This window comes from Neofelis nebulosa, chromosome 7 (genome assembly GCF_028018385.1).
Source record: "Neofelis nebulosa isolate mNeoNeb1 chromosome 7, mNeoNeb1.pri, whole genome shotgun sequence".
In the NCBI taxonomy this organism is placed as follows: Eukaryota; Metazoa; Chordata; class Mammalia; order Carnivora; family Felidae; genus Neofelis; species Neofelis nebulosa.
Genome location: NC_080788.1, coordinates 85,523,810 through 85,550,824, shown reverse-complemented (window position 1 = coordinate 85,550,824; position 27,015 = coordinate 85,523,810). Strand labels below are relative to the sequence as shown.

Here is a 27,015-nt window from a genome sequence, read left to right as displayed (position 1 = left end):
TAAGCTCACTTTGCATTTAAAGGAAAAAAATGTGTAAGAACCTCTTAAGTAGTTCTTAAGGAAACCCCAAATGTCAACAATGTTTTTAAAAATTAAACCTCCATTTTTTCAAGCTGAAAAAGTCCAAAAGTGAGACATGATTAAGATAATAGTAAATGCATACAACATCTTTGGCACACAGGGTACTTTCCAGCTCTAATTTCTAAGTGTACCGATAAAAGTTGTCCGTTACTTCTGGCGCAGGTCCCTACCCTACCCTTAGGACCAACTCCTGACCTTTTGGGTGCTTTTTTCCTCACACTCTGAGCGACGCTAGTGTATTATAATTTACCGGACTTTACCTGAATAGTCATAAAGAGTTCTTTGTAAGGCTGCTAAGGAGGGTGAACTCTTTTAGTCGCACAGCCTCAACAGCCCCCCACCCCATGCTGATGTCTCCCAAACCTACGTCTCTAGCTGGACCCTTCTCCAGAACGCGTTCTTATCTAATTGCCTGTGGGATGTTTTTCACTTTGAGACACAAGGTACCTTAAAACGCAATGTATTTAAAACAGAGCTCATCATGTCATTTCTTCCCCCACCAAGCCAGTTCCCGCCCCTTGTACCACACTTTACAAGTACTCAGAACCCAAACCTTGCAGCAGTCTTCGATTCCTCAAAACTTCTTACTCTGTCCCTATATTATCCTGATCCTTCATTTTCTTTTTTTCTGTTCTGTAATTCATAATTTTGTTCACTGTTTATTGTCTCATCCCCCACCCCACCCCCACTGCCCCCACCCCCCACTTGCTCCAGGAGGGCAAGAATCTTTGTTTTGTTCACTCCTGTAGCTCAGGCAACTTGAACAATGCCTAGCATATATCAAGTGCTCAATAAATATTAGTTGAATGAATGAATCCCTTACAGCATCGGGGTTAGGAGTACATCCTTTTCTATTTAAATATGGATTTAAATGCCATTTGTGGCAGTTACTAGATATGTGACCTTATGCAAACTCTCTAAGTCTGGATTCCCTTATCTATTAATTTTGGATAAGATCCACTTTATTGGAGGCTGTTGTGAGGATTAAATGAGAAGGCAAGTGAAGAACTAAACAAAGTACCTAGCACGTAACCTGGCGCATTAAACAGTTTATGTTATTGTTGCTTTCCTGTCTGGTCAGTTACCAAATCCTGTTGATTATTCCTATGGGATAGGATATGTCTGCTTTTCATTCCCACTGCCATGCAGTGATGGGATATTTAAAATCACAGACACTGTGGGGCGCCTGGGTGGCGCAGTCGGTTAAGCGTCCGACTTCAGCCAGGTCACGATCTCGCGGTCCGTGAGTTCGAGCCCCGCGTCAGGCTCTGGGCTGATGGCTCGGAGCCTGGAGCCTGTTTCCGATTCTGTGTCTCTCTCTCTCTCTGCCCCTCCCCCGTTCATGCTCTGTCTCTCTGTCCCAAAAATAAATAAATAAAAAAAAAAGTTGAGAAAAAAAAAAAAAATTTAAAATCACAGACACTGGAAGCCATTAGGATGTCACATGTTCAAACAAATCCTCATCCCTTCTTAAGGTTACATTTAAGCTGGGCCCTGAAAGAGGCATTGGATTTCAGATGGTATATACATTTTAGTACTCAACCTGGAAAGAATCAACCTCATTTTCCACACAAACACAAACTGAAAGCTACAATTAGAACATTAGACTCCCTTAGGGCAGTGGTCACATTTATTTTGCTCCCTAGTGTATCCTCAATGGTAAACCATATCTAGCATGAAGTAAGCACTCAGATCATTCAATGGACATGCATGCTCACTATCTGAGTTTTCTGTTATGTTTGTTTTTCCTAATTTGGAGATATTTGTGAATAAATGAGAAATCCAAATTTCAAAAACTTGAAAGGTCAGAGATTTTATATTAGAATTTGAGATTTTTTTTTTCCCCATACACAAATGAATTCCTCTGGGAAATCTTTCTGAAAGACAAACTCCTCGCTGATTCCACTGCTAAGGGAAATCCCCTGGAAGCAGACTGACTATGTGCCACTGGGTGCCAAGCAGCAGCCAAACTACTCACCCAGGTGGACTTCCCCCTTGGGTTAGGGAGCTTTCACCAAAGTCGTCAATACTCTTGTAGCTTTAACACAGGCCTATGGGGGCAGACTTGCTGTGTCTGTGTGGAAAATTTGATCTTCCTCTCTGTGGGGCCACCAAGTTAGACTTTTTGAAATGACTTTCTGGTTTTTTGAAAAATTTTAGAGATGACTTGACATCTTGTGAGTCTTGGAAAATCTCCTGGGGGCCTCCATTTGGCAAGGCCCATATTCTCCCCTGGGGGTGGAGGTAGGTGGAAGGTTGGGGTTACCCACAAGGCAAAGGTAAAAAGTGGCAGCGTAGATTCCCAGTGACTGCAGACATGCTGAATCACGTGGTGTTTAAAGGCAAGATAAGAATTTAGCCCTTAGCTTACAGTGAGCCCAGGGAATATAAAAATGGAGCTTATCTGTGTTTCCATGTGATATTAGCAGATGTTGAAACACAGTGCCCTGTGAGTTAGCCATCAACACTGGTAACAGTATTTTAGGAGAGTGAGGATTTCTTGATGTTAAGGGACCCCAAAGGTCAACTGGAGCCAGGACAGAGCTCAGGATGTAGCAGCTTGGGTGGACAGTAGGAGGGAGGTAGACCTCTGCCCAGCTCCCTGGCCAGACTTCCCAGTCAGGTGCTTCTCAGGGGACTGAGGGCAGGGACCTGGCTCTATTTGTATGTTTCCCTGTTTGTATCGTTCTCACAGCAATGTCAGTCCTACAGCTCTTCCTCCAGTAGCTATGGTTGGCTGCCTGGGAGTTGTCATTCTGGCTGAGTCTCTGGGAAGGAGAAAAGTGATGTCTCTGTACTCTAGTTCTATATAATTTATGGGCAGAAAAGAAGGACAAATGCACCAAATGTGGGGGAAGTGTGCTTCTGTGACTTACATGAAGCACTTGATTATGCCTTTACTTGAAAGTCCTTCAAATCCTTTACGTGACCAGATTCTAATAAAGCAACACTCCCCTGCCCCCTTGTCCATAACATCTAGTGTGGTTCTCTCATCCTCCAATACCAATGGTGGGTACAAGATGATGTCTATCGACATAGCAGTCACACAACTGTCATTTCCATTCTGCTCCATCCTTTCCTTACCAGTCCATATAATTCTGTGCCTGGATTCTATTAGTCATCGCCAATATTGAGAATGTTGTCCTTTGCTTTGAAAGGGAATAAACTTGCATCAGCCTAACCCAAAGGACATTTAACTAAAACTATCCAGGAATCCCCCACCTTCCCTTAAATAGAGCCAAAACTTTTTTTTTTTCTTTTTTAGAGCCAAAACCTTTAGCTTTCAGTTTACCCTTGATTTTTAGCTATAACAACTTCAGTATTATCCTCTTACAACTTTTGACGTTTCTCTTGCTTTCTCAAACCCTCCTTAAATGAAGATGCAATGCTCGACTGATCTCTTGTTTCTGGAAGCCAAAGGTCTTGAGAAACACTTGAGAGTTCTCATGGGTCTCCCCAGAATACTGGAAGAAGCAATGGAAGACCCCAGCTGTCTTGGGCTTAACCGTTGGTGGTTTTTAACATACAACTTCCCCTTAGGCATGATAACACAGGAAGCCCTGCATAGCTTAAGAGAACAGCAAATGTTCCAGTGAAAAATCTGAAGGGGAAGGGAGGGGCCTGAGTCTCGAACATGGTCAGGCTCTGAGTGTCAGAAGCGCTGAATTACAATCTGAGCCTTGCCACAGACTACCTGATGACCATGACCTCAGTTTCTTAAACAGGCAAGCATGCTGTACCCACCTTAAAGGCACAAAGAAAAAAATATTAACCACTACTGTGAAAATAAGTCACATACTAATAGACTTGAACTCAGCTTCTCTCTTTGTAAAGGGGAGCCACTGGTGAATAAAGGACTGGATTGTTGGCTATTTTGCTTTGATCTCACCCTAGTACAGAAGGAAACCAAGTACTGCACCAACCTGCACTGCACTCTGCTATTGTTCAGAAGTGAAAGTCTATTTTCTTAACTTGGAGAGCAGCCAGTTCTTACCCACCCTGTCCCACACACATGCAGCCTCACCCACGGCTGTGGACAGGGGGGTGGGAACTGTAAGCATCAATCAGTTCATTGATAAGATTTTCATACCTATCATCTTGAGGTCTTTAGGAATGTTATTTAACTTCATTCGCTCTGCTCGCCACCCTCACCCTTACCCCCATTCCAGCCCCCTAATCAGGTGGGGAAAAGAAGGTACAGAAGTTGGCCAGCACCAAGAGACCGAATTAAGGACAGAGAGGAAATAAGACTCAGCAGCCTTCCCTTTAGCCTAGAGACACTTCCTCTTCCTTGAGGTTTCCTAATTGGCTTCCTCTAATTCCTATTTTCTTACCACAAAATTAAGTCATCTCTGATGCTCAGAATCAGCCAGCCTCTCTCGGGGTAGTAACAGGGGAGACAGCAAATGAATGAGGTTTCTGATCATTATAACCAATATTTTCAGTCACTAATTTAGGAACTAGTTTTGAGAAGCCAGTTATTGATGGGAAAGTAAGAGAATGCTCCAGTCTTATTTTCTCCTTGCTTTGAAATGATTGATGGACCTGAGTTGAGATCCCCAAATTTCACCCCAAATGCATTTTGTCCACAGTGGTCAAACAAAGGCAACTTTGAAAAATCAACCAATAACAGATCTAAAACATTTCCAAGAGTAAAAATTCTGGAATGAGGTCTTATAGGTGTATAGCAAATTTTATTCCAGTTATCACAGTGCATGTCCATAATGATGCCTAATACATCATACTGAATTCATATAAGACATAGGGGGCTTACATGGTAATGATTATAGAGGGTGGCAGTGAGAAGTTAATATTTCTTGAGGATCAAAGGATCAGACACCAAAGACTATGTTCTTGAGTTAGCTCACACACAAAATACCATGGAGCAAGAGGGGAATTCACTCAAAGGAGAAGTGGGAATTGGAGATAAAAATCAGGAAGATATTTTCGAACAACTTCTCCAAAGTCATTCAACAAACATGTATTGAGCCCCTTCTATGAGTAAGAGGCTGGGCTGGCTGCTCTGGGAGGCACAGAGATGAACCAGACAAGGGCCCCACCAGAACCAGAGTTCAGTGGGGAAGATGAAACATGACTAAAAGCAACACTAACAGACAGTTCATGATACATAAGGTAGACTCCAACAGAGCACTGTAAATGGCAAATTACCTTGGGCCATAGGGAATGTACGCTTCCTGTTGGAAGAAGTATATGTGAGCTTAGCATAGGAAGACAAGAAATCCTCCAGGTGTGTTAGTTGTTGGAAGCAATGTCAATCAGTGGCACCAAGATGTAACATGGAGTGGGAGTGACATGAAGAGAGAAGCAGAGAAGGGAAAAAAAAGCCTGTGCTTAGGACATGGCAATGGCCTAGCTTGACTAGGACTCACAAATGTTCTAGATTAGGACACAAATGCAAGGAAGAGGCCTTGAATGCCTAAGCTAAGGAACTTAGGCTCTGGTTGGAAGGCAATGGGGAGACATTTAATATTTTTGCTTTAAAAAAAATTTTTTTTTTTTTAGTGTTTATTTTTGAGAGAGAGGGACAGAGTGCAAGTGATGGAGGGGCAGAGAGAGAGGGAGACACAGAATTCAAAGCAGGATCCAGGCTCTGAGCTGTCAGCACAGAGCCTGACACAGGGCTCGAACTCACGAGCTGTGAGATCATGACCTGAGCCGAAGTCAGACATTTAACCAGTGGAGGTACCCAGGTGTACCAATATTTAATGTTTTGGAGTAAGGGAAGCAGCATAATTAGAATTATGCCCTGGGAATATAAAGCTAGTGGCATTGTTTATGATGAACTATGTATAGATGGGGATATCAATCAGGAGGCTATTATGAATAGTCCAAGTGAATGTTTCTGAAGGCCTGAACTGGGATGGTAGTAATGGTTATGAAAGGGAAAGAATATTTACAAGAGATTTTTAAATAGCTGTCCCCCTATTGTTAAAAGTAATATACTATTCAAAGCAGTGCTATTTGTAATAGGCAAAAACTGAAAGCATTTAAATGCCCATGAATGGTACAATCAATAGTTGTGGTGTTCACACTATACAACATTGTACAACAATAAAAATGACTGAAATACAGTTACATGCAACAATATGGATGAACTTCACATAATGTTGAAAGGAAGAAGCCAGCCACAAAAGAGCACATCCTGAAGATTCCATTTATATAAAGTATAAAAACAGGCAAAATGAATCTATACTGTTAGAATAGATAGTGTTTAAGTTTGCGGTGGCAAGAAATGATGGAAGCAGGCATCTGCGTTCTGCTAACAGAATCTGATGAACAGATTGTGATAAAACTCCAATTTGATTTTTTCTCTCCCACTCTTTCTTCAATCTTTCTTTCCTCTACACGAAAACCTGGCAGGTCTCATTACTTTGCTGTTCCTCAGACAATATGCAGTTCTATGGTCACTTTAAGTAATAAATGAAGTCTCAATTCAGAAATCAGAATATCCAGTTCTAGAACAATAAAAATTCCAAACAGCACTGCATCATTTCTAATCTGCCAGCTTAAATTGGTTTCAGATTAAAGCCTCCCAGCGGAAAGGGATTGGGAACATGGTTGGCTTTTCTGGTTCAGTCACTCCTGGTTCAATTCTGCCCCCAGCCAAGGTGGAGGATGGACAGTGGAGGGCTAGGATGGGAGGGTAGGTAAGAATGAATGGTTAATGTTTTCTAGGCCTAGCAGCTACTTAAAGCTGGTGCTTTTGGTGAGCCTGGTTAAAGCTGATGCTTCTAATCTTGGCCACTCTTCTAGGGCCATATATCTTTATATGTAGGTGGTTACTTGCAGCAACTTCTTCAACCCTCTGGGCATCCAGAAGTTCCTCTCCAGCCCAAGACAACCCAACCCCAACACATCTGGCTCCCATCTGGCCCTTGGGAAACCTTTCAAGGCAGTGGCCTTGACTCGAAGGAGCCTCTGACTCCCTTTCCAATACTGCTTTTTGGCCCTTCTGTCATCTTCTATATTTGCAGACACACTCAGGCCCCATCCCCAGAGGCTTTAGCTTTCTCAGGCACCAGAACTCTGGGTCACCCATACTGTAGGAGGCTCTCCAAGTCCTCCTGCTGAAGCATCTTTCTTGGGGTCCTGGGGGCAGAGGACACAACTCAGAGCCTGGCAATGGCTCTCTAAAGAAACTTCTTTATCTTTTTCTTTCCTCTGACTCTTTTATATGTTTGGCCTGGCTAAGAGGCCAGAGGTTGTGAGTCAGATTCTTCTTTATTCTTTTTGTAAAATCTGTGTATGTACCTCACATTCATCTGGGAATCTTAGTATCTACTGTATTTGTGTCTCAGTGGAATACAGCACATATATTGTAACAATTTCAGGCTATGCAGGAGATGAAAAGAAGAAAGTAAAAATCATCCACAGTTCTAACACCCAGAGATACCTATTAATATTTTGGAATCAACACAATGTTATTTCTTTTTTTTTAATTTTAAAAAGACTTTATGTTTTTAAGTAATGTTTTCTCCTACATGGGGCTTGAACTCATAACCTTGAGACCAAAGGTTGAATGCTCTACTGACTGACCAGGCAGGCAGCACAACGAAATGTTATTTAAGATACATTTCTCCAGGTATCTCTTTCCTTCCTTCCTATTTAAAAAATGGGATCATATTAGACATACCATTTTGTAGATGCTTTTCATTTAATCCATGCCAACACACAGAGTTTCATTTTAGTCACTGTAACATTAAAAACTACATTTACTTCTTTATTCCCTTGTTTTGAGCACTTAGTTATTTCCAATTCTATTATCATCAGTAACACTATTATGAACATCTTCAGGTACAAAGCTTTACAAAAGAACTTTTTTTTTTTGAAAGACAGTCAAGAGTCGACTAGCCTGCAACAGACATTTTGAAGGTATAAATCAACACAATTTGCTAATTGAGTAGGTATGCGAGTAAGGGGAAAGGAACAAGAAAAAATAACAAAGTAAGGCAGGAAGTTGCTTTGGGTGAAGATGAGTGGTTCCCACAGTGGTTCAGTTTGTAGGTCCTCAGGCCACCCAGGTAGAGATACTCAGCTGCAAATGTGGAATTAGAAAGACACCAGGGGTAGAGATGGTGCCTACCTTTGAGATGTTTGTCTATTATACTAACCCTAGCAAGGCATGGTTTATGTCAGGCTACAAGCCTAAAGGTATTTGCAGTTAGCTGCGAAAAGAGCCAGTGGAAAGGGATTAACCGAAGAGAACAAGGTCTCAAGCCACCAAGAAGGGACAGAATGGAGGCACGTAGAAAAAGTAACCTAGAAAAGAAAAGGGAGAAAAGTTCAGGATGGGAAAGTTACTGGAAAGGACAAAAATTGCTGAAGAGGCTTCAGCAGATTGCAGATGGCTTGTAGATCTTAGTTAAGTCATCTGCTGACAGTGAGAATAGTGAGGTTATGACTCAGGACTCAGACTCATGAGTGTTGTTGTATTATTATTTTAAAATAAGCTTGAGCTCACTTGAAGCTACTCATGATACTACTCAAAATATGGTCTGTAGCATTGCATCACTTGGTACACCAGACGTTAAATCAGAATCTGCATTTTAAACAAGATTCCAGATGATTCTATGTCTATTAAAGTTTGAGAAGTACTGCTGTAGCCCATCTTCCCAATTAACAGAAAAGGGAATGGAGGTTTTAGGAGATAAGCCATTTTTCAAGTTAATATTGCAAAGGGTGAGAGAGCTCCTTCAGGAAATTAATGGGAATTCAATTAAAGATGAAAACAAGGATCTTCAAATGAGAGTGAAGTTCCAGCTGTATAATTTCACGACTTTTCTAGCAATACTTGTGTGAAGGAATGGAGGAAGTGGAATGGTTTGGGGCTGTCCAAAATTAGGTTTAGGTAAGATGCTGCAGGAGGTGAAAGGAACAAAAGAAGGCAAGCAAAGGCAGATGGGGATGGACAATAGAGGCCTTTAGGTAAGGAAGGGATGGGCCAAAGAATACACCATGGAACTGGTAGTTGGGATGGGATGAAGGAGTGGGGCTGGTAAAGAGGTTGTGGTCAAAATGAAGAACTTAAAAGTTTGAAATCCTGAAGGTAGAACACCTTTTTTTTTTTTTTTTTAGGTTTACTTATTTATTTTGAGAGAGAGAAACAGAGAGCAGGTGGGGGTTGGGGAGGGGAAGGGACAGAGAGAGAATCCCAAGCAAGTTCCAATCAGCACAGAGTTCTATGAAGGGCAGGACTTGATCTCACAACCTGTGAGATCTGGACCTGAGCCCAAACCGAGAGTCAGTGCTTAACTGACTGAGCCACCTAGGCACCCCTGGAACACTTTTAAGTAATTTAAAAGGTCCAGGTTGGCCGTCTCACAGGGGGCTGAAAATGACCAGGTTTAAGAGGTTAAGAAACAAGACCAACATATGAGTGGTGTTAGAATCTCCGGGGATAATGGCAGTGGACCAGAATAAAAAAATCTGGTGACATTTATAAAGCACAAACTGTTCAATACTGATTGCCTCACATAAACTTCCCTTGGTGGGTCAACGAACAAAAAGAGCCATGTGATTTGCTTTAAAAGATAAAAAGCCCTTTTTATCTGTGTAAAGCAGCAATCCTTCCTGAGACTTTCTCTTCAAAAACTTGGTCTGACTAGAGTTTATTTCTTTAGCAGTTGGACATCAGAGGGCCTAACTTGGAAAAGATCCATTTCTTCAAAGATCTGACCACTCCTGCCAGAATAAGACTAAATGCCAAAGGACATGACCCTTAATTTGAATCAGTAGATACTATCAGAGTGACAGCTTCCTGGAACACCAATTTCCTTCTGAACCCAAGGAAGCCTTGGGTAGTATATGAGTATACAGCTCTGCAAGTAGTAGTTTATGGTATACAACAGCCCTAGCTTAACTTGGCTGGCTCTCTTTATGAATTTACATTATTATGATTAGAGTATACAAAGAAGAAATGGTAGAAGACCATACAAATGTTTTCATTTTCTCTCAGGTGAACAAAAAGTTACAAAAGAGTTTACAGAGAATTGATCCTTTAAAAAAATCATGTGCATGTAATAGCCATATCTACGGATGTATAAAAACTTAGTAGCAACAGACAGCCCAGCTTTGGAGCAAGGGATAGAAAAAAAAATGCAGCTGTGGATTCTAGGACAAGGCACTGAAATGAGGAAAATAGAATAATATATTTTTAAAGACTTAGGAATAGGTGCACCTAGCTGGCTCAGTTAGTACAACGTGTGGCTCGATCTCAGGGTTGTGAGTTTGAGCCTCACACTGGGAGTAGAGATCACTTAAAAAATAAACTTACAAAAAAAAAAAAAGACTTAGTAATTCAGTACATCTTAAGCAACAGGGGACTTACCTTTGGGAAGACCTGCCATGATCACTTCTCCAAAGGAACCTATTTGATGGAAGTGGAGGCCCATTCTCTTCTCCCAGGCCAGGACACCACTCTGCCCCGGACAGCCCAAGGAACAGCAGAATTGTGAGAGAATTCCACTGGCACCTGTCAGAACCTGTATATTCTCTGTTCTGATGTGGTCATAGAAAGCAAAAGAAATCTGTTCAATTTTAAAGGTTTCTATGTGAACTAAGCTTGATACCAAGTAATGTTCTAGTCTAGCTGAGAGTGATAGGGCAATCTGACCGTCTCTTCAAAAATGAATTTGTGTCTCTACCATAGTAGAAATTTAAGTCCCTAGCAGTGATTTTTCCAGCATTTGCTTTTTGTGCTGGATTTTAATTAACACCAAAGAGATGGTGGGGTAATCACTTTAATGTGGTTGAAATTTCCATCACATTTCTTGTCAGAAACTACCAAAACCCCTTCATATGACACTGTTATTTACAATAAATTATCGTGGTTACCTTAATAACCTAATCCATTTGATAATAGTGAACTGAGAGGATCTGTACAAACTATTTTTGGCTGCCATCAATGACTACTAGATAATTGTCTTTCTGTTTATTTCAATTCCGGGTTGAAAGCAAGTTGTGTACGTAGGGTCTCTGGAAGCATCCGTTGGACTGAATATTGCCAACAAAGAACAAATCTCGGAAGAGAGAGCTTCCCTAGAAGTATTTTTCAGTGGCAGAGCTTCAGGGAATTTTGAAACATCAAATGAAATAGACATGACAGGAGAAAACTAAAAACTATCTCTCCAGATTTACTGCATTTACTCATTGGTGTTCCCATCTCTTATATTTTTTCATCTCACTGCTTTCTATGGCTTTTTCTAAGTAGTTCTCTAAATGGAAGTCCCTTTGCTTATAGAGTGTACATTCAAGCAGATTTGTTATTAGCTGGGACCAGCAAGGAAGAGCTGGTCTTCTTGCCTTTCTTTCCTCTCTCAGGTGCCTTTTACTCACCTCCTATCTTCTCCTTGTTTCCCTCTTGCCTCCTGTAAGACTACTGGGCTGTTAGATGCTTCATTCCCCACTACCACTCACCCTCCCATGTATGTCTCACCTAGGGTTGTCAGATGTACTAAATATAGGGTGCCCTGTTAAATGTGAACTTCAGATAGGCAATATTTTTAGTGTGAGTCTGTCCCTGCAATACTTGAGACATATTTACACTAAAAAAATGTAAATGCAAATTTAACCTATAGTCCTAGATTTTACTTGAGAACCCTACTCACTGTGGGCTACAGGGGGCGCTAACAGCTGCCTGGTCTCTCTTACTGAGAACTCTATTTGCTGAAAGAATACCTAAATCAAAATAGCACCATTTCAGGGTGCCTGGGTGGCTCAGTTAGTTAAGCATCCGATGTCTGATTTTGGCCCAGGCCATGATCTCACGGGCTGAGCTCCTCGCTGATGGTGCGGAGCCTGCTTGGGATTCTCTCTCTCCATCTCTCTGCCTTTCCCCTGTTCATGTGCTGTCTCTCTCTCTCTCTCAAAATAAATGGGGTGGCTGGGTGGCTCTGTCGGTTAAGTGTCCAATTCTTGGTTTCAGCTTAGGTCATGATGTCACAACTTGTGAGTTCAAGCCCTGTGTCAGGCTCTGCACTGATGGCACGGAGCCTGCTTAGGTTTCTCTGTCTCCCTCTCTCTCTGCCCCTCCACTGCTCACACTCTGTCTCAAATATAAATAAACATTAGAAAAAATAGGGGCACCTGGGTGGCTCAGTCGGTTAAGCGTCTGACTTTGGTTCAGGTCATGATCTCACAGTTCATGGGTTTGAGCCCTGTGTCAGGTTCTGTGCTGACAGCTCAGAGCTTGAAGCCTGCTTTGGATTCCGTGTCTCCCTCTCTCTCTGCCCCTCCCCTGCTCGTGCTCTGCCTCTCTCTCTCAAAAAAAAAAAAAAAAAAAAAAAAAAAAAAAAAAATTTAAAAGAAAAAAGAAATATCACCATATCTTCACAATGGTCTATGTTGCTATACTCCCAGTCATTCCCACAAGGGCTCCCTTAGATGTTTTTCACTCTAGGAATTCCAAATTACTGAAGGACGGCTGAAATACCAGATCTGGACTCCATTTAGCTTTGCCCTCAATTACCCTGATAATACTAATTTTTAGCAAATGAGTATAAGACTCACCATGATGGACAGAATTCAGGTGCCCATATAACACACTCTTCCTTTCCATTCCTGCTTTAGAATGAAGCTATTAGGGAAAAAGAAATCCAACGTGAACATATATGATGTATTTTATAATCCATTAGGACAATTTTTCAAAAAATGAGAAACCTGCTACAGGACCAAAGAGCAAGTAATTATATTTAAATGCAAACTTGAAGACACAAATTAATGTGAAGAAGACACCTAAGGTGAGGTAGTGTCAATGTAGTCCTGAGAGAATAATTAACTCAGCCTTCCCCTTTGAGATCTTCTCTTTATTCAGTCCGAGAACAGCAGGAGGCAAAGAGAGTATAAATTCAGGAGCATTTCTGAGGGAAACACAAAGCACTTTAGAAGATTGATTGATTGATCGACTGATTTAGAGAGAACATGAGCAGGGGAGAGGCAGGGAGAGAGAGAGAGAGAGAGAGAGAGAGAGAGAGAGAGAGAGAGAGAGAATCCCAAGCAGGCTCCATGCTGTCAGTGCGGTTCCCCACATGGGGCTTGACCCCATGATCCTGGGATCATGACGTGAGCCAAAATGAAGAGTCGTACACTTGACTGAGCCACCCAGGCGCCCCTGGAGGTATTTTTCAGTGGCAGAGTTAATGCTGTTTCAAAGCCTTCATTTGCCCTTTCAAAGCCTTCATCTGTTCATAGCTGACTTAAAAGACACTATTAATCCAGAAAATAACTTTTTTTTGAGTTTATTGTTTTTAATTTACTTTGAGAGAGAGAGCAAGCAAGGTAGGGGCAGAGAGAGGGGGACAGAATCCCAAGCAGGCTCTGCACTATCAGTGCAGAGCCCGATGTTGGGCTGGTACTCATGAACCGTGAGATCATGACCTGAGCTGAAATCAAGAGTCTGATGCTTAACTGCTTCACCACTTCACGAACTGAGCCACTGAGGCCCCCTTGAGCATAACTTAAAAGAATTCCTGTTCCCATTGTCTCAGACTTTGCTTAACTGGTAGCTTTTTTTCTTTTTCACTCAGAATACAAAAGGGCAGCCTAAGTGTTTGGTACCAGCTCCCTTCCTTCAGAAGATTCCTGCACTCCTCAGTGTCCTGTGTCAGTGTCATTTACACTAAGCAGCCCTAGAATTCCCTTACTCCTGGACAAAGAACAGATGCACCTCAACTCAAGCAGAAATTAGGATTTTTAAAATTATTTATTTATTTTAGTAATGTCTATACCCAGCGTGGGGCTTCAACTCACAACCCTGGGATTAAGAGTCACATGTTCTTCAGACTGAGCCAGAGTTGTATTTTTTAATGGTATTAAAGAGTTCAAAAATAATGTAATTTCCCTGACACAATTTTGTACACTGAAGAGCCATTCTACAAATGTGGACCCTTTAAAGAGGTAGTCCCTTGTTTCTTTGCTCTCATTCTTCCCCCTTTCTCTTATGTGGCTAAGTCCCTCAATCTAAATACTGGATACCCTATGATTCAGTCTGTTTGAGTTTTTATGAACTACCCTAACCTAAATCACAATGTAGAGAAGGAAGATTATTTGGCTGGGAATCAGGGAAGGTGGGTTACAGTTGAAATGTCTCCACGAACTAGCTATGGGATCCACAGAAGCCATTTCATCTTTCAGGGTCTGTCCCTCCTCTATAAAATGCTACTGCTGGACTTTCTGTTCTTCAAGGTTCACTCGAAGTTCTGGGATTCCTTTTGTATTCTCCCCCATCTCCATGTGCTCCTTGTGAGGTATTTGTGTTAGGCTGTCAGATAAGCTTATTTAACAAACACATTTCTCTTTTTTAAAAATTTTCCAAAAACTAGGATAGTTACTTTAAAAAAATGTAACTCACTGAAAACACGGTTTTCTGTCTGTAGTTTATGAAATTTAGAAAATAAGCAGATTGGATGTAGGAGAATTTTCTGATCTTCAATATTTTCAAATTATTGCACACTTTTCTGGAAAGCTATTTTTTCTAGGCACGCAGCAGAGTAGGATACAGTAAATGGATAAGGAGATGAAACATTCCCCTCCTGTGTTTTTCCTGAATGTCTCTCTGTGCATAATACACACCCTACTTATATCTGTGTATATGGCTTTATGTAAGTGAGGTAATTATTTATTTCATGTAAATAATTATCTTAAAAAGTTTTTTAATACTTACTTTTGAGAGAGAGACAGAACGCGAATGGGACAGGGGCAGAGAGAGGGAGACACAGAATGTGAAGCAGGCACCAGGCTCCGAGCTTGTCAGCACAGAGCCCAATGCGGGGCTCGAACTCACGAACTGTGAGATCATGACCTGAGCTGAAGTCAGACATTTAACTGACTGAGCCACCCAGGAGCCCCAATAACTATCTTTTTTTTTTTTTAATGTTTATTTATTTTTGAGACAGAGAGAGACAGAGCATGAATGGGGGAGGGGCAGAGAGAGAGGGAGACACAGAATTGGAAGCAGGCTCCAGGCTCTGAGCCATCAGCCCAGAGCCTGACGCGGGGCTCGAACTCACGAACCGTGAGATCGTGACCTGGCTGAAGTCGGACGCTCAACTGACTGAGCCACCCAGGCGCCCCAATAACTATCTTTTTAAGGTTAATGTTTTTTGAGCTACATTGTTGTAAAGGCATCCATTTTAAGTAGTGTGATAAATCGACCAGTATACACATACACCTAAGTTAGCATCACCCAGATCAATATAGAGGGAACTTTATATCACCCTCCAGAAAGGTCTCTTGTGCTCTTGCCTCAGGCAACTACTATTGTGATTTTTATCACCATAGACTGGGTTTGCCTGTTTTTTTTTTTTTAAGTTTATTTATTATTAATTTTTGAGAGAGAGAGTGCACAAATGAGGGAGGAGCAGAGAGAGAAACAGAGAGAATCCTATAGAGGTTCTGCACTGTCAGCACAGAGCCCGATGTGGGGCTCAAACTCACGAACTGTGAGGTCATGATCTGAGCCAAAATCAAGAGTTGGATGCTTAACTGACTGGGCCACCCAGGTGCCCCCAGTTTTGCCTATTCTTGAGTATTAAATCATGCAGCATGTATGAATAAAGAAAAAACATAAAGTATTGTGGACATGAATATTTCCAGCTAAAATTAAGGCCCAGTGAGGTATAAGCAGGCTGGCAAGGAAGTAAAAGAGAGGCAAACATGAAAAGTTAATCACTTTGTTAAACTAAGTCAAACTTGATTAAATGAAGAAAAATCTGTATCCTTTAAAAAGCCCTCATATTCTGAGTGATAGATTAATAGTGTTCACAAAATATTGAACCAATTTGAAAAAGGCATTGTAGAATGAAGAAATGACCACAGGCTAAAGAGAACAAACTGCTCCTTTCTCTCCCACTCAAATCATTGGGTGGTAAGTAAAAGTTGCTAATAAGCTTCTGATTTCCTGGCCAGTTTATCACAGAGGACCATAAGTGACTCAGTGTGAGTAGCAGATCATGTGTAGAGGATGAGATCATGCCAGAAATGGTAGAAGGGGTTTGGAAACAACATGAGTAGCCTAGGCCTAGATGCATTGGCTCCGCTATTTGTGGACCTGGAAGGTGAGGTCAGGGGTAGCAAAATGGATACCAGAATCACCTGTTGTCCAAGTGAATGGCCAAGCTGGCCCGACAGGAGAACGTAGACTTCACTCTGCCCTGACTTCCCCAACTATGGATAAATTCTCCAAAAACAAATGGCTGGTAAAAAAAATACAAATACAACTGCTTATGAAAAGATATATTTTATTTAATTTAAAAAAAACCCTCAATTTGTTGACATCTGGACCAAACAGGACAAAGTGGATCACACAGGAGCAATGCTCTAAGCGAGCACTGACTGAAGAGCTCTGATGCCAACCAGAAGGGCACCCAAACACAAGTTCTGCATAGGGTATAGTCTTTATGTCTTTCGGTGAAGGCACAGCCATTTGGTTGGCACTTCATAGGAATATCTTTCCAACAAGTCTTCATCATATGGTATGTGCCATGAGTCTCCAGTTGTTTGCACCACTGTGTCATAACTGGGGATATGCTGTTGAATTAAAAAGGGAGCCAAACATTGAGAACAACACAGAGGGGTTACCTGGCCATTTCCCTTTCTTTTCTGACAACTTCTCAGTTTGCTTCAGGAGTATTCTCTGTCTTACTTAACAATGGATTTTCAAAGAGCAGCGAGCTCTGTGAAGATGAACCCTAGCATTAGGGGTTTCTTTTTTGGGGGAGAGTTCATCTTTAAGGTTAAAGACTCTCTACAGGAGAGTCTATATTTGGACTGAAAGAAAATTTTCATATATACAAAATAGAGAAATAGTATAATGAACTCCCATGTATGCACCACCCAGCTTCAGCCATTATCAACTCATGGATAATTTTATTTCACCCATACCACCCCCCAAGATTATTGTGAAGCAAATCTCAGCTATCATATCTCTTCTTCTATAATATTTAGTATGTACCTTTATTTTTATTTGTGAGAGAGAGAGAAAGTGGGAGAGAGGGGCAGAGGGAGAAAGAATCTGAAGCAGGCTCTATGCTCAGTGTGCAGTCCGAGGTGGGGCTCGACCCCAGGACTCTGGGATCATGACCTGAGCCGAAATTAAGAGTTGGAAGCTCAACTGACTGAGCCATCCAGGCGCCCCTCAGTATGTACCTTTAAAAAGTAAGGATCTATTTTGTAAATATAAGATCAATACTATTATTACACTTAAGAGTTAATAATTCCTTATCATCAGATATCTACTATTTACATTTCCCCAATTATTAAATATGTGTACATATATTTTACAGTTGATTTCTTTGATTAGGAGTTGAAATTAGGTTATTACATCGTGACTGAATTATCTGTTAATTTTAATTAGAGCTTTACTTTTCATCTCTGTTTTTCTTGTCATTTTGTTGTTGTTGAGGAAACCAAGTCAGTTGTCCTGAATAGTTTCCCCCAGTCTTGATTTTTCCTATAGAGCTACTGTTTTGTATATTTTTTGACCATTGGACCACATATACCATTGGCTAGTGTATTTTTCTATAATAGCTTGCCTTTGGATTTTTTCCCTTTGCTTTCACACAAGAGGTAAGAGATCTCATATTTGCAGGGATCTAAACTAGAACCAAAGGAGAACTCAATTGAGACCATGCCGCAGAAGTGAACTAACAGGAAAAAGAGTTACTTAGCAGAAATATGATGAACCATAAGGGATAAGGAATTTTCAGGAAAATAAAAAACATGTATGAGGATTTATAATCGTTGACATAACTGAAGTCACAATTGATGACATCTCAGATGTTTTTGATATGTCAATTAATGTGATGTGAGGCTGGTCTATGGAAACTTTTGCTCTGGCAGACTTTCTGTGTCCAGGAGCTGGCTAATCCCAAATACCAAACTACAGCTGAGAAAAATAAAGCATTCAGAACCTTCAACTAAGTGCAACATTCTTTGACTATGCCACATTCTTACTATATATATATATATATATATATATATATATATATATATATACATATATACGTATATATATATATATGACTATATACTGTACTTGACTCTGTTGGCATTATGTAGAGAACAAATAACATACCTGAAAGGTTATTTTTGATCCTGGAAGCCTATTAATGATTGCTAGCTGATGGCCCTGCTGCCACTTAAAGAAGAGGCGCTGGGTCTTGGCATCATGTAGACAGGCCTTGTGGTCCCGCATCAGATCTTTTGTGATAAACTTGCAGTGGTTCCCTGAGTGCAGCGTGGCATACAGAAGGAATGGGTCGTCTGCCGAGCTAAGCCAGGCATAAGAAAGAATACAATTAAGCACAGCCCCAAGGAGGCAGAGGATGGCATTCTTCACCACGCTTTTTACTTCTTACTCTATCTACTTTCCTCAGAGGTGTTCTGCATTCTTAACTGACATGATCTCAGTGATGCTTACAAACTACCTGCATCATGTCCTTTGCTAGTAGACAGCATTCTCTAGAACACAGGTTGGAAAGCTAAGTGGAAGGGAATGCAAATGCTCAACTTGGTCCACTGTAGTGGGCTCTCCCACTAAAATGAAGAATTCTAACAATGACTTTCTCTTCACATTCACAGAGAACCCTGGTTCTCTGTGTGCCCAAGGTGTTGTTCCTATTTGCCTTATCCACCACAGGGCACACCCGTGCCACCCCCCTTCTCACCTTTCCTCATTTAAATTTGAGGAATATTCAAAATATTAATAAGGCAGGATGACACTTCCTTGCAAGCTACCAAAAATAATGGGCTGCCCTCAAAGCTAATAGTGGTATCTCAAAGAAGCTTCTGGGTAATCACCCAGATCACTCAAAGGCATCTTCTGCTATGAGATGAACCAGTGACTCAGAGTTTCTAACAGACCCTCCACTTGAGCACTTACCACTGTAGTATGTGTGCTGTAAAAACAGCCAAGTAGTTGCCTCGCTCAGGAGATTTGGACTATAGCACGTGGTATGTCTTACGCCTTGATCCAAATGACCCAAAGTAGGACCATTTATAGTTTATTTTATACTCAACTATTTCAAATGAAATGATAAATGACTAGAATCTATCTGCCTTAAAAATCTCCAGGAAAAAAGAGAGCGGAAAGAAAAATAGAAAAAATGTAGGGGGTTATATGCAACAATATCAGAAAAATGATAGTAATTGCTGGAGCTGGGTGACACTTCCATGGAGATTCACTATACTATTCTCTTATAGTACAGTATCTGTTTGAAAAGGCTTCTTTGGTACATTAGTGGAAAATAGAATTAATGTTAAAAACTTAAATATTCAAATCCAAAGCCACAGGAGGTCACTGAATCAATCTTTACAACTGGGTTTGGAACTTTAACAGACACAATAAACACAAGCCCCAAACCAAGCATGAGACCAATTTCCAACAAGCTTCTTGGTTGTAACACTGCATTTATCCAGTTCCTCCACCTAAGAAAAATAAAAGTGATGATGATGGCACTTACATATATGCTTTCCAAGTACTTGGTGCCCTGCTACAGTTTTCCATGGATTATTTACAAATATTATCTCACTTAATCTTCACAGAAACCCCATGGGGGTTATATACGAAGACACAGAGGGAAACATCTTCCCAGATAGGAGGTGGCAGGGCTGATATGAATCTGGGTAGACTAATTCCCAAGCCTGTGCTCCTCTAGTCTATCCGATGCTGCCTAAATTGAGTGTGAAGAGTATTATTATTGTCTTCTACTCACAGAGACAAAGAAGCAACCCCTCCCATGAATACATAAAAGGACTTAGCTAAGGAAAAAGGGATTGGTTTGGGATTTGAACGAGGGGTTAGCCCCCTGTTCCATGCACAGAGAGTCATTTTACCTTTTTAGGAATAAATGATTTGGGGAATACTGACAAATCTTGAAGCTACCACATTCAACATAATGAAACCTATACCCAGGACTGAGGTACACACATGATCCAGGCAAAGTTAAAAATAAACTTTTGTCAGCATAAATCGGATGTAAAACTAAGTGTATGTTAAAAGTTTACACGTCCTGTTGAGGGTCTGTGCCCCTCCTGATTAACTGCTTTCTTCTTTATGGACACTGTACCATTTTGTCACTCACCATGTTTTCCATGTTTCTTTGGATTCCTGAGAAGCTGTGGCTCATAGCAACATTCCCTTTATATTTAGAATAAATTCCAGGCTCCTCGCTTGCCTATCCGAGTCCACAGGTCTTCTGTACTATGGTCCTTTCCTTCTGAGTCCAGAACCTCCTGCTTTTCCTTCTTGCTGCTACAGCTCATCTACAATAGTTTGTCTGCTTTCTTCAAACATGTCAAACACATTCCTGCTTCAGGGCTTTTTGAACAGTGGCTGTTCCCTCTGCTTCATATGTTCTTCCATCCACCCTCCCCCATTTTCTCAAATGACTCCTTCCCTCTGGTTTTGCCCCCTCCAAAAGGCTATTCCTGACCACCCCATCTACTACCCTCTGACCTACCCCCTACCTAATCCTTTTTAATCTATTTACTCTGCTTTATTGTCTTCCTAGCCATTGATCACTGCCTGGAATTACATGACCTTTTTATTTGTTTACCTATTTGCATCCCAAGAAGGCAGGCACTCAATGAACGACTGCTGTTTTCCAAGAACACAGAGGGTGCTCATATTTATACAATATTGGTTAAATGATCTGTGTAGGACCTTATGGCATGCATTCTGTGTACTCATCTCACTTCTGACTTTATCTCCCTCCTATTTCTCCTTTATCCTTATTTTCTCATCCATTTAAATGTATCCCACTGTAGAAAGTATATTTTTGTAAGCTGCTTCAAATCTTCTTTTAGAATGAGGCTGAATATACGTACATATATACATTCAGACACATGCACTTTAAAAATGGCAAGAATAGGTAACTAACAAGCAGATGATGGAAGCCTAGTGTAATTCACCTAGTGCCTTCAGTACTTACATGTTGTCAGCAAAGAAGCAGCTGGCTTGCTTCTGCACCTTTTTCATCTCATCCTTTCTCCACCTGGAGTGCTGTGTTAGCATGTGCTTTCGGCCCAAGACCAGCAGCTGCAGATTCTGCTTGGCTAGTTGAGAGACCACATGCAAGAGCTAAAAAACACAAAGCCAGTCCCCAAAAGGGCCAAGAGAAGAATGTCAAGTAAGTGGAGTGATTCTTCTACCTGGCAGTCTCAATGGTGAAACACTCTTTTCTGGTAAGGGGTGAGAAAACATTCCTTAAAACAATTCTGCATCTTTGTAAGCCTGAAGCAAATGCTTCTTTGTTACAACTGTAGCCTACTGGTCAGGCTACATTACATTGGGTCTGGTGGGGGGGGGGTGGGTGGTTCCTAAGCATAGACAAAATAGGTTGTTGTTGTTGTTGTTTTGCATTTAATTATTTTTGAAAGACAGAGAGAGACAGAGTACAAGTGGGGGAGGGGCAGAGAGAGAAGGAGACACAGAATCCAAAGCAGGCTCCAGTCTCGGAGCTGTCAGCACAGAGCCCGACGCAGGGCCCCGAACTCACAAACAGTGAGATCATGACCAGAGCCAAAGTCGGACGCTTAACCGACTGAGCCACCCAGGCGCCCCCAAAATGAATTGTTTTTAAAGTGTGTTCCACAGAGTCCACTGGGATAGAGACAGAGAGGTTCAATGAGGATGGGGTTTAGTTCCTATACTCCCAACCCTGTTTCAACCAAAACAAGCTCAGCTTTGGTACATTTATACATAGGTATTCTGCATAAGTTGTCACTTGAATAAAGTGAACAAAGTGTTCTACTTTTTTTTTTTCTTGTAAGTTTGTATATGGCTGGAATAGATTGCATCTTTTCAGCCAACTTTTCCATGTCATGATTCTGCGGAGACTGATACCTTTCACTGAAATTCTTTTTTCCAAAGATCTGTCAATTTTTGTTCCCCACCCAAAGATTGTTAATATGTATTTACCAGTGGTTTTATTTCATGCATTTTTATATAATCTTATAAGCCATAATTTTAAAAGGCTAGTAATTAAAAGCAAACATCTACACTATAAGAAAGTTTGGTTCATTGATTCAAAAGAACTCAAAAGATACTGAGAGGTGCATCTCCTTTAGAATGCATTTATAACATCCCTTTATTTATTTATTTTATTTTTTTTTTATTTTTTATTTTTTTAATTTTTTTTTATTTTTCAACGTTTTTTATTTATTTTTGGGACAGAGAGAGACAGAGCATGAACGGGGGAGGGGCAGAGAGAGAGGGAGATAGAGAATCGGAAACAGGCTCCAGGCTCCGAGCCATCGGCCCAGAGCCTGACGCGGGGCTCGAACTCACGGACCGCGAGATCGTGACCTGGCTGAAGTCGGACGCTTAACCGACTGCGCCACCCAGGCGCCCCTTTAATGTTTATTTATTTATTTTGAGAGAGAGACAGACAGCATGTGAACAAGCAGGGGGGAGACAGAGAAAGGGAGTGAGAGAATCCCAAGAAGGCCCATGCTCAATGTGGAGCCCAATTTGGGGCTCCTGAGCTGAAATCAAGAGTTGGACACTTAACCAACTGAGCCACCCAGGCACCCATAACATTCCTTTCTTAAAGCTATGCTGAGATTACAGATTATTTTCAGTGAGCTCAATTATAAAACGGCAACTGGATTCATTAAGAAGAATGACAATTAGTTTTAAAATTTTCCATATGAATTTCCATTGGATTATTGCTTTATATTTTTAGTTTACTACTATACCCTGGTTTAGATAAATGGCCTTGAGTTTACTAATACTAAGTTAAAAAGAGGGGCCCAGGGAAGAACAGAAAAGGATTAGCTTGAACTGCTCTGGGGCACCATCTTGTGGCTTAGAGGTCTGTAGTAGCAGCAGCTCTCTGAAATGATGCTAACAAAAGAGAATAAAAGAAAGATACAGGAAAGAAAGATGAGTTTACAGAATAAAGGCACTGGCCTGAAACTCTATGACAGTCTAGCCATGAGCAGACTTCCTCTGCAGTAAATTCCAAGGCTAGATCCAGTGGGCTGGGTCAGAGTCACAGGTATACTCAGAATAGTAAAGAAAAAGAAAATTTACCTTAATTCTATGTTAGATCAAAAATAAAACTGGGGGGGATTTCCACTTCTTGGAAGATGGAAGTAAATCTACTTTTCCCTATCTCTAAAGTACTACTAAAAAGCCCAGACATTCTACAAAACAAACATATAAAGACTTTGAAAGTTTGATGTTTCTAAAAATCAAAATGTTTTCAAACACATCTAAAATATAAAATACATCATAGGGGCACCTGGCTAGCTCAGTCCGTGGTATGTGCAACTCCTGATCTCAGGGTTGTGAGTTCAAGTCCCATGCTGGGTGTGGAGATTGCTTAAAAATAAAATCTTAAAAAAAATACCATAAAATGAAATTTATACGCATTTTGCACATAAGAAAAATATCAGAAATTAGAAAAAAGAAGACTGTGAAAGGTACAGAGAAAAAAGCAGACTGGCTAGGGACCTGAGGGCATGAAGAATGACATCGTGAGTTCCCTGTATATTCTTTTTGACTCATATATCCTAGACTTAGAGTGAAGAAGCTGGCAACCCAGAAATGCCAATGGGTACAAAAAGACCCCAAGAAAGGCCCAATTTCTATAGCCCAAGGACCAGGAAAGAGGCCATCCAGCAAGACAGAAAACTTGTTACAATGATGACACAAGAAGACTGTGGTATTGTGTGTGTGTGTGTGTGTGTGTGTACATATATACATGCAGTTCCCAGAGCAGCCATTAAAAATCTACACTAAAACACACTATATATTAAAAAACAAAACACAGTAAAAAACCCAGGACAGATACATAAAAATGGAATTCTATAAAAAAGTTCAAGTAGCCAATAGGAAGGCAGGAAAAATGAAACAGAAAAAAAAATAGAGATGATATAAAACAAAAAATAAAATGGCAGGCATAAATCCTAACATTTCAATAAGGACATGAAATACAAAGGGTTTTAATACACCACTTAAAAAACAGAGGCGGGCAGTGTGGATTAAAAAACATAACCCAACTATATACTACGTAAAAGAAACTCATTTTAAATATAAAAATATAGGCTAGTGGAAAGTTAAAGGATGGAATAAGTTAAATCATGCAAAGATTCATTAAAGGAGTGCCAGAGTGGCTACATTAATATTAAATGAAGTAGAATTTAGAGCAAAGAAAATTACCAGATATGCAGAGCGACATTATGTGATAAAAGGATCAATTCACCAAGTAGACACAGCAGTCCTAAATGTGTGTGCACCAAACAACAGAGCTACAAAATATGTGAAGCAAAAGCTGATAGAATGCAAAAGTGAAACAGACAAATCCATAATTATAGTTTGAGATTTTAATATTCCTCTCTCAACAACTGAGAGAAGACCCAGACAGAAAATCAGCAAGTATATAGAACTCAACAACACCATCCATGTTCATGGATTGGAACACTCAAGACAGTAAAGATGTCAACTCTCCTCAAATTGATATATGGGTTTTAAATGCAATTCCTATCAAAATCCCAGCAAGTTTTTTTTTGTAGATATAGACAAGATTATTATAAACTTACAGGGTAAGGCAAAGGAAGAGCAGCTAAAACAGTTTTGAGAAAAAAATAATAAAGCGTGGGAAGAATAAGTCTACCTCATCTGAAGCCTTATTACAGAGCTAAAGTAATCTACATTGTGTGATATTGGTAAAGGGATAGGCATATAGATCAATAGAACAGAATAGATGACCCAGAAATAGACCCATATAAATATGCCAAGGAAAGGTAAGTTTTTCAACAAATGGTGCTGAAGTAATTGGATAAGTAAAAAATGAACCTCTATTTAAATCTCACACCTTATACAGAAAATTAAATCAGAGAAGATCATGGACTTAAATATAAAGCATAAACTATACAGTTGTAGGGAAAAAACCTAGGAGAAAAATCTTCATGACCAGAGATCTACACAGAGTTCTTAGATTTGACATCTAAGACATTGTCTATAAGAGGAATCTTTGCGGGTGCCTGGGTAGCTCAGTTGGTCAAGCATCTGACTCTCTTGATTTTGGCTCAAGTTGTGATTCCACAGTTCGTGACTTCAAGCCCTGCATTGAGCTCTGCGCTGACAGCATGGAACCTGCTTTGGATTCTCTCTCTCTCTCTGCCCCTCCCCTGCTCATGCTTTCTCTCTCCCTTCCTCGCTCTCAAAATAAATAAAACTTTTTAAAAAATTTAAAAAAAGAGGAATCATTGATAAATTGGACTTCAAAATTAAAACTGTTTGCATTGTGGAAGGTCCTGTTAAAAAAGATGAAAAGACAAGTTACAGACTGGGAGAAAATACTTGCAAACCACATATTCAACAAAGAAGTGATATCTAGAACATATAAAGAACTTTCAAAACTCAACAGTTAAAAAAAAGCAAATAATCCAAATAAAACATGAACAAAGACCTTTTCGAGTGCTTGGCTGGCTCAGGTGGTAGAGCGTGTGACCTTGATCTTGGTAATGTGAGTTTGAGCCCCACAATGGGGGTAAAGTTTACTTAAAAACAAATCAAAACGGGCGCGTGGGTAGCTCAGTCAGTTAAGCATCTGACTTCAGCTCAGGTCATAATCTCACAGTTGATGGGTTTGAGCCCTATGTTGGGCTCTGTGCTGACAGCTCAGAGCCTGGAACCTGCTTCAGATTCTGTGTCTCCCTCTCTCTCTGCCCCTCTTCTGCCCATGCGCGCTCTCTCTCTCTGTCTCTCAAAAACAAATAAAAATGTTAAAAAAATTTTTTTAAAACAAAACAAAACCCAAAGAACTTTCACCAAGGAATGCACACAGATGACAAATGAGCACATGAAAAGATATCCAAAATTATTAGCCATTAGGGAAATGCAAATTATAACCCAATGAGGGATCACTATATACCTATCAAAATGGCTAAATAAAAAATAGTAATGACACCAAATGCTGGTGAGTGAGGACAAGGAGAAACTGAATCACTCACATATTGCTGGTGGGAATTTAAAATGGTACAGCCACTCTAGCTACGGTTTCTTGTAAAACTAAACATGGAACTACCACATGGCCAAGGTATTGTATTTCTCGGCATTTATCCCAGAGAAATGAAGACATATGTTCACATAAAAACTTGTACACATATGTTTAACTACTTAGGTTTATTTGTAATAGCCAAAATCTGGAAACAATCCAGATGTCCTTCAATAGGTGAACAGTTAAACTGGTGCATCTAGATCATCGAATACTAAACAATAATAAAAAGGAACAAACTATTGATATGCAACAATCTGGATTGATTTCCAAAGAATTATTTGAGGGGAAAAAGCCAAACACAAAAGGTTATGTACTGTGTGATTCCACTTACATAACATGTCTGAAATGAGAAAATTATAAAAACTGAGAACAGATTTGTGGCAGCTGTGGGCTAAAGAGAAGGTGAGGTCAGGAGGGAAGTAGGTATGGCTATAATAAGGAAACAAGAGGGTTCCTTGTGGTGATGGAAATGTTCTCTATCTTGACTGTATCAAGGTCAATATCCTGGTTGTGATAATATAGTTTGGCAAGATGCTACCATTGGAGGAAAGTGGGTAAAAGATACACAGGATCTCTGTCACTATTTCTTACATCTGTATATGAATCTACAATTATCTCAAAATAAGAAGTTAAACAAAAAAGCCAAAATAAAACAAAACCTCTGAACCAAAACAAACCGGGGCTCCTAAGGACAAACGGGTATGTGACAAATAGCCAATGCATCCTGGATGGTCAGTATAAGATATAAAAGGCAATCCTTTCCTGAGACTATCAGCAGGAAATAAGTTTAGATAAGAAAGATAAGGAAGGGTTTTCTTAAACTCAGGACAGTCATGACCAGAGAAGCCACAATCCACTCTGGACTGTTCTAATGTGGAAAACCATGAATGAGATGGTAAGGGATAGT

At 40.4% G+C, this 27,015-nt stretch overlaps 2 protein-coding genes across 3 annotated transcripts in view; both read right to left on the bottom strand.

Moving 5' to 3' along the window:
- The window catches only part of PSMA6 (proteasome 20S subunit alpha 6), a 31,628-nt gene extending 21,076 nt beyond the window's left edge, over window positions 1-10,552 (bottom strand). Inside the window, exon 1 of the mRNA XM_058738821.1 lies at window positions 10,430-10,552. Within this exon, the coding sequence (XP_058594804.1) occupies window positions 10,430-10,493 (64 nt within the window). The 5' untranslated portion in view covers window positions 10,494-10,552. The remainder of the gene's footprint in view (window positions 1-10,429) is intronic.
- Window positions 10,553-16,320: 5,768 nt separating this feature from the next.
- Window positions 16,321-27,015, bottom strand: part of PRORP (protein only RNase P catalytic subunit) — a 133,294-nt gene continuing 122,599 nt past the window's right edge. For both annotated transcript variants that reach the window (XM_058738803.1, XM_058738802.1), the window contains 3 exons: window positions 21,030-21,178; window positions 18,173-18,368; window positions 16,321-16,626 (listed from right to left, as the gene is read on the bottom strand). In XM_058738803.1, coding sequence (XP_058594786.1) covers window positions 16,495-16,626; window positions 18,173-18,368; window positions 21,030-21,178 — 477 coding nt within the window. In that variant the 3' untranslated portion in view covers window positions 16,321-16,494. The remainder of the gene's footprint in view (window positions 16,627-18,172; window positions 18,369-21,029; window positions 21,179-27,015) is intronic.